We start from the raw sequence: 8,493 nt of genomic DNA, 5'->3' as shown, positions 1-8,493 counted from the left end.
GGAAGAGTCCACCCCAGAGAAACATGGAAGAGTCCACCCCCAGAGAAACATGGAAGAGTCCACCCCCAGAGAAACATGTTCTGGAATTCAGAAGAGCTTAATGGACAAGACCAGAATCTATCCCAGAAGGCAGGCGTTTTTAATGCCCTACTGACCAGGGCCCAGTGCTGTGGTCACTCCATTCCTAGGAAATTCCTGTAGGAGGCGTCCAAATTTTTCAAGTAACCACAACCAGAATATTCACTATAGAGAATTTAATCATTGACCGGTAGATTTTTTAAAAGAAAGGTCTGGTTTTATCTTCATTTAATTAATTTAGGACTAATAATTGACCCTTCGCTAAGCCCCACCCAAGAATGTTGGGTAACCAATCACAGTGTTCCAATTAATTGCAACTGTCGTGAAGTCCAATACCTCGGACATGGTCATGTTTTTAAAGGGGAATGGAAACCCGGGCAGTGCTATCCGGGRTCCTTGGGACATCCGTATCCTAAACCCTACCCTTACCCTAACCATAACTTAACCCTAAACATAACCTTTTTACCTTAACCATTTTCAAATTCAACTTTAGAGGGGTAGGGACGTCCCAAGGATACCGGATAGCATGGACCATGGAAACACTAGGCTTTAGAACACCAACTAACTGTAAATCGCCATATTGCCATTGTTTCATCTCTGACACCTTTTTTTTTTATAACCAAACAACTGTCATTTACACAACTTCCGAATAAAGATAAGAGTATAACACATTTTTATTTTGGAAAGATTGAAAATCTGTAATCAGATTTTACTGTGAATGAGTTATAGTCGTTTTAGTGAACGGTGGTATTTTTCTATAATCCTATCAGCATGTTCTATTATCAGACATTTTCTTATCTGGATTGTATTTTAAACAAATACACTGAGTATCCAAAACATTAAGAACACCTTCCTAATATTGGAGTTGCACCGCCCTCCCTTTTGCCCTCAGAACAGCCTCAATTCGTCGGGGGCATGGACTCTACAAGGTGTCGACAGCGTTCCACATGGATGCTGGCCCATGTTGACTTCAATGCTTCCCACAGTTGTGTCAAGTTGGACCCAGCAACGTTGCAGTTCTTGACGCACTCAAACCGGTGAGCCTGGCACCTACTAACATACCCCGTTCAAAAGGCACTTAAATATTTTGTCTTGCCCGTTCACCTTCTGAATAGCACACATAGACAATCCATGTGTCAATTGTCTCAAGGCCTAAAAATCCTTCTTTAACCCGTCTCCTCCCTTTTCATCTACACTGATTTGAAGTGGATTTAACAAGTGACATCAATAAGGGATCTTAGCTTTTCACCTGGTTGTAATATTTGTGTTGTGGAGAAATGACCAGGCAGGAGACGGGAGTACAGTTAGATTTCGTTTAGTCAAAACCTCTCGTGCTCTACAGTTCCCGGGCACACTAGTGCGCATGTGCATTTCCTATTAGGTGTAGTAACGTAACACTGTCGTAATACATCACCGCTTAGTAACAGCATAGTAACTAATATAAACAGATGTAGATCCCAGATACTACACTGGTCAGTCTATGTCATGGAATGTTCAGGTGTTCCTAATGTTTTATACACTCAGTGTAGTTGCATCAAAACATCACACATGACATTTATAAGGAAAGACATACACAACTGATATCATATTAATAAATCAACAACTGTGAGGGGAATACATTGTCTAATTCAAAATCGGGAATGACAAAATATGAAAAAAATAAGGTATATATATATATATATATATGTACAATAATTGGCTTTTACAACTTTCTTCTGTACATACATTCCACTAGGCCTGAAGCCTAATGCAGGAAGAGTCAGAATGGGAACAAAGTAAAAGCAGGGGAGGCTAAATGACCAGTGGCAATCTGAGCTACTGGGTGAAGACTAGGAGTCTCTTTACTTGTGCCTATGTCTGCAGTGAGTCACACTCACTGCAGTACCACAACCCTGGCACAACTTCAGGCCCCCTATGATGCATAACTGCTTTCCCTTGTATTCTAGGGCAACACAAAACAAACCACGTCATAGCCTCCTGTCTTTCCTGTAACAAAGCCAACCATTTCTAGAGCAGTACTTCCAGCACATTGAAGTTCACCTGGGCTGTGAGAGTGACGGTGTGATTGTTCCACAGGTGGCATGTCTACAGTGTCGTCCCCCTTACAAAGGTCTGAGAGCTGACAGAGAGAGCTGACAGAGAGCTGACACAGAGAGAGAGAGAGAGAGAGAGAGAGAGAGAGAGAGAGAGAGAGAGAGAGAGAGAGAGAGAGAGAGAGAGAGAGAGAGAGAGACCTAATATTTAGGCCTTACGGTACACAACAATAATACATCATTGGCAGTTACCAGCTAGACTATCTAGCTATCATCATAAGGGTTAACTGAAGCATGCTGATGCCTTGAGGGTTAGGCTACCTTGCCTCGTTTTTGGCTGACTGTAATTTACGGTGTCTCAGTTTATCAGAAGTTTTCGCGGATTTATCGGTGGTGACAGTGTTTCCTTGCCTCAGTGCAGTGGGCAGGAGGAGGTGCTCTTATTCTCCATGGACTTTACAGTGTCCCAGAACTTTTTGGAGTTTGTGCTACAGGATGCAAATTTCTGTTTGAAAAAGCTAGACTTTGCTTTCCTAACTGCCTGTGTATATTTGTTCCTAACTTCCCTGAAAGGTTGCACATCGCGGGGCTATTCGATGCTAATGCAGTACCCCACAGGATGTTTTTGTGCTGGTCAAGGCAGTCAGGTCTGGAGTGAACCAAGGGCTATATATCTGTTCCTGGTTCTACATTTTTTGATTGGGGCATGCATATTTAAGATGGTGAGAAAAGATTAACACAGGAGGAGTAGGATAAGGGTACGGCTAAAGGCTATAAGAACTGGTCATCTAGTACGTTCGGAACAGAGAGTAAAAGGAGCAGGTTTCTGGGCACGGTAGAATAGATTCAAGGCATAATGTACAGACAAAGGTATGGTAGGATGTGAATACAGCGGAGGTAAACCTATGCATTGAGTGACGATAAGAGAGATATTGTCTCTAGACTCATCATTTAAACCAGGTGAGGTCATGTGTGGGAAGTGGAACTAAAGGGTTAACTAAGGCATATTGAGCCTTTCTTGGCCTATGGATTTTACTCTAGCTTCAACATAAGTGAAAACAGTAATTGGTGTTTGTTGAGGTGAGTTTATCCTCCATACAATGTTAGTTATAATAATGCTGTGATATATTTATTCGATACAAATACATGATTTTTTAATTCATTTAACCTTTATTTAACTAGGCAAGTCATTAAATGGAACTCGGTCTATTGAGCTATAAGCCCAACTCTTATGGAAGTTATGACAATTCGAATAGTAGACTATGATGATGTTGAATGTATTTGTACAAAGTACACAAATGTGGAAAGATTAATCAAGGAGATAATTGTTTAATTAATTGCACCCACCTGGTGTCCCAGGTCCAGAGTTGAGCTTGAGGGAGATAGACGATCATCCACCAAACCCACAAATAGAAGTCTTTACCAGGTCGACGGTCAAATAGCGGCCCCTTTTGGACATTTTAAGTAATTCTAAGTAATTCTGATTATTAAACCTTAATTCCAGTAGGAGGCAATATAGATGCGGTAGTCTTTCCATAAAAAAAGCGTCATTTCAGTAGTTTAAGAACGTTTATTTCAATAGTTTAATGAGCTGAAAAACAGAAAACAATGACAGTATACTAGAGACTTTGTCGTCTAAGTGCACCAGGTCTGAAACGAAAAGGAGCGTTTCACACACGTTTTATGGACAGCTCCATTTCCTTGACACACGTTCAAACTCGAAGAAATAATACATATTTTTCCCCCCCGTTTAACAGCTCAAAAAGACTGGGTCCCGCTGTATTGCTCAGGCTGCACTACAGCGTCTATTCACAGGCGCGATCCCACTACTGAGCGGCACGGGGGCTTTGGCCTGCTCCGTTTCCGACCTGGGCCGGTGCACCCCTCCTTAGACGACCTGGTGGTCCCGGGCTCCCCCAGGAGCACCATATCGATACCGAACTTAGTGCGGACACCCGATCGGCATAGTCCACTGGAGCTCAGAACTCCTGAGCTCAAACGATCCGCCAGCCTAAGCCTCCCAGCAACTTGGATTACAGGCGCACGCCACTGCACCCGGCGAGAGAAGAGACGATTTTAAGGGCATTTCAAGTTAAATTCGTGACGTCACACAATTTGTCACATGACTTGCAGTGTGGTGTGTAGCGCCGTCCTGTGCTTATAAAATTGTTTGCAACAATTTCGAATACGACACTTATGATTTATTTAATGAATATTTGAATTGTATTCCTACTTTAAAAGTCAATAAATATGTCGTGGATATATAAATATACCACAGAGATCTATAACCCTAGCCAGACGGACTTTTAATAGCTACCATGTTGGATTTCTGACCAAACCTGCCCACAGGTTCACACTAAATCCAGGAGTTTAGTTTACTTTTACATGATAAACACGTTTTCAGTGTAAATGTTTTCAACTGTAGTGTCCTTGCTCAACTCATGTTATGTTTGCACTTCAGGCAATATAAGACTATAAGGACAGGACATACACTCAGTTGAACCAAATATGTACACGTTCTCTTACTACAGAGCGCGACTAGCTGAGAATCTAATTGCAGAGAGTTCCATGTTTTATCTGAACATGTCCCCTTCTTCCTGGGTTGGAATAATTACGTAAACTTTGCCAAAAATTCCCAGGTTTTCAAGAAATCCTGTTTGGAGAAGTCTATAAAGGGCTGAATATATGAAACCAAGCCATTCTTCAGTAAAAAAAGCACTCTAACRTCTGCCTGAACAGGCCTAGTTGTATCAAATCCACCAACTTGAAGGACTTTATCATTCTGTTTTAATGTAACATTGTACATTTTGTCATAATAAAGTGATAGTGTTTCTTTAAGTAGAGCTTTTCATTATGTCTCAAAATGCTTTACATCCTACAGGGTCACACACCCCTTCAGCACCGTAGAGGTAGAGACTGTAGTCCCAAACAGCACCCTATTCCCTATATATAGTGCACTACTTTTGACCAGTGACCTATGAGCTCGCTGTATTTCTCAGGCTGCACTACAGCGTCTATTCACGGGCGCAATCCCACTACTGAGCGGCACGGGGGCTTTGGCCTGCTCCGTTTCCGACCTGGGCCGGTGCACCCCTCCTTAGACGACCTGGTGGTCCCCGGGCTACCCCAGGTCAGACACCATGTGGTGAATAGGGTGCCATTTGGGACACAACCTGTGCCAGTTATGATTAGAACTGTCTGTTATCTCACATGGGAAACTTTATCTCCGTCTCTGGAGGTGGTTGCTCTTGGAGGCAGGCTGAGTGCCAGTGAGGCCCAGGAGGAAGAGCTAGGAGTCAGGCTGATGACTAAGGCAGAGAGCCAGGCTGGATGACTGAGGCTGAGAGCCAGGCTGAGAGCCAGCGCTGTGACTAAGGCTGAGAGCCAGGCTGAGAGCCAGGCTGATGACTAAGGCTGAGAGCCAGGCTGATGACTAAGGCTGAGATCCAGGTGATGACTAAAGCAGAGAGCCAGGCTGATGACTAAGGCTGAGAGCCAGGCTGATGACTAAGGCTGAGGGCAGGCTGAGAGCAGGCTGATGACTAAGGCTGAGAGCCAGGCTGATGACTAAGGCTGAGATCCAGGCTGTAACTAAGGCTGAGAGCCAGGCTGATGACTAAGGCTGAGATCCAGAGGTGAGACTAAGGCTGAGAGCCAGGCCTGATGACTAAGGCTGAGATCCAGGGCTGATGACTAAGGCTGAGATCCAGGCTGATGGCTAAGGCTAGAGCCAGGCTGAGAGCCAGCTGATGAGAAAGGATGAGAGACAGGCTGAGCCTAAGGCTGAGATCCAGGCTGATGACTAAGGCTGAAGCCAGGCGATGACTAAGGCTGTAGATCCAGGCTGAGAGCCAGGCTGATGACTAAGGCTGAGATCCAGCTGAGATCAGGCTGATGACTAAGGCTGAGATCAGGCCTGTATGACTAAGCTGAGAGCCAGGCTGATGACTAAGGCTGAGATCCAGGGTGATGACTAAGGCTGAGAGCCAGGCCGATGACTAAGGCTGAGAGCCAGCTGATGACTAAGGCTGAGATCCAGGCAGATGACTAAGGCTGAGATCCAGGCTGATGACTAAGGCTGAGATCCAGGCTGATGGCTAAGGCTGAGAGCCAGGCTGATGACTAAGGCTGATGACTAAGGCTGAGAGACAGGCTGATGACTAAGGCTGAGAGCCAGGCTGATGACTAAGGCTGAGAGCCAGGCCGTATGACTAAGGCTGAGATCCAGGCTGAGAGCCCAGGCTGGATGACTAAGGCTGAGATCCAGCTGAGATCCAGGCTGATGACTAAGGCTGAGAGTCGGGCTGATGACTAAGGCTGAGACTCCAGGCTGATGACTAAGGCAGAGAGCCAGGCTGATGACTAAGGCTGAGATCCAGGCTGATGACTAAGGCTGAGATCCAGGCTGATGACTCAGGCTGAGAGCCAGGCTGATGACTAAGGCTGAGATCCTGGCTGATGACTCAGGCTAGCAGAGCACAGTGCTGATGACTAAGGCTGAGATCCAGGCTGATGACTCAGGCTGAGAGCCAGGCTGATGACTAAGGCTGAGATCCAGGCTGATGACTCAGGCTGAGAGCCAGGCTTATGACTAAGGCTGAGATCCAGGCTGATGACTCAGGCTGAGAGCCCAGCATCACTGTGCCTTCTTCAGGGTGATGTCATGAATGCTTGAACCAGACAAACTACGCAACTAGCGCAACCAATGACAATAGAGAGGGGCGTGTCATCGTAAATGGTCTGACACAACCACGCTGCAGACATTAGTAGCCGTCATGCAAATAGATCAAGAAATGAAAGTCGTAGCGTAGTTTGACAAATATAATTTATATATGGGGGGTAAGAAAGTCATACATAAGTCATTGAGAGATATTGCTCAGCTGTTAACTGAACAATTGTTCTTTTCACAGCTGCTAAACAGCGCAATATTCATATAGAAAAATAGAACTGGACAGACTGACAGATGTAAAAATGCTAAATCACATCAAGTGATTAGAATACAGAACATTTCACAATAATACATGTCATTTATATATATATATAAAGCGGTATAAAATAAGCACATTGCAAGACAGACATTGACGTAACAATGCCTTTTTTTTTTATAAACAGGAGTGTAAACATTATTTCATATAGTTTTATATGTGCTTTTATTTATGACGCCAGCGTCACCACAAATCGGATCAACCGGATACTGCCATCGTCAAGGCAGAGGATATAATTWTTTTTTTTAAAGGTTACATTTTTTTKWAAATTTAAAAAGAAAATCTGCATTGTAATATAAAATACAAAACAACTATGTTCCAACTTTAGTATACACTGAATGCAGTAATATCCTAGAATATTACTAAGGCTGTATATTTAAACGTGGTATACAGTACACTGGCGAACCGCAGCACGCTGGCTGGCTACACCTGTGTGTCTCTACCGTTATACAGGTTTAGAATATTAAAAAAACAGCCCCTTTGTTTGTCTCAGTGCTGATAAGTGTCAGTAACAGAAGCATTAGAATGATTGCCCTTAGTGTTTCCTCTTCAACATTATAGTTTCCACTTCATACCTTCTTCTATTTTGTCCTTTATTGTAAGTGATGGTTGTGATGCAGTAAGTTAAACTTGAGGCACTGACTGGGTTTCAGAACAAACAGCACTTATGATGACGCAGAGAGAACTGGGTTGGGCGTAAAGGCAGTACGTCCCTCAGAGCCCACTCAGGTAACATTACCACGGTGTTACCGAGGCAACGGAACCTTTTAAAAAAAAACAGGTCTTCGGGCAAAGACAGACAAGAGTCTCAACAAGTCTCCAGCTTTGAGGTCAAGACAGTACATACTGTATGTGCTTCAACAACAAAAACGGCAGTTGATTTTTGAATTTTTTTTCCAAAATGGCCACCATTCACGATGATGACGACAGTTGTTTTTTTTGGCGGATCTATCTTTGTCGACCTTCGGTTTCTTGTTTCCCCTTGTGGTTTCATTTGGAGGCGGTCAACTTTTCGGCAGCCAGGTGTTCTAGCAGGGGGTTGGCCTCGCTCTCGGGGGTCTTGACGCTGTCGGTGCGGACGATGCAGGTGGGGCGGTGGAGGTTGAGCATCACCATTARCTGCTGTCTCTCCATCCTCAACTCCTCAATCTGGGACTTCAGGTCAGAGTTCACCACCTCCAGACGCTCCGACTCCTACAGGGAGGACAGATAGGGGAGGGGGTATACTGTCAGGTCAGAGTTCACCACCTCCAAACGCTCCGACTCCTACAGGGAGGACAGATAGGGGAGGGGGTATACTGTCAGGTCAGAGTTCACCACCTCCAGACGCTCCGACTCCTACAGGGAGGACAGATAGGGGAGGGGGTATACTGTTAGGTCAGAGTTCACCACCTCCA

At 44.5% G+C, this 8,493-nt stretch overlaps 1 protein-coding gene across 1 annotated transcript in view; it reads right to left on the bottom strand.

Annotated features, from left to right (window-relative positions):
* Positions 1-6,919: 6,919 nt before the first annotated feature.
* LOC112070674 (jun dimerization protein 2) overlaps positions 6,920-8,493 on the bottom strand; it is a 4,435-nt gene continuing 2,861 nt past the window's right edge. Inside the window, exon 3 of the mRNA XM_024138102.2 lies at positions 6,920-8,290. Coding sequence (XP_023993870.1) covers positions 8,087-8,290 — 204 coding nt within the window. The 3' untranslated portion in view covers positions 6,920-8,086. The remainder of the gene's footprint in view (positions 8,291-8,493) is intronic.

The sequence above is a fragment of the Salvelinus sp. IW2-2015 genome, unplaced genomic scaffold, assembly GCF_002910315.2.
Source record: "Salvelinus sp. IW2-2015 unplaced genomic scaffold, ASM291031v2 Un_scaffold1386, whole genome shotgun sequence".
Classification (NCBI taxonomy): Eukaryota; Metazoa; Chordata; class Actinopteri; order Salmoniformes; family Salmonidae; genus Salvelinus; species Salvelinus sp. IW2-2015.
The sequence above is the reverse complement of the archived record's forward strand: the minus strand, read 5'-3'. Positions and strand labels throughout refer to the sequence as shown.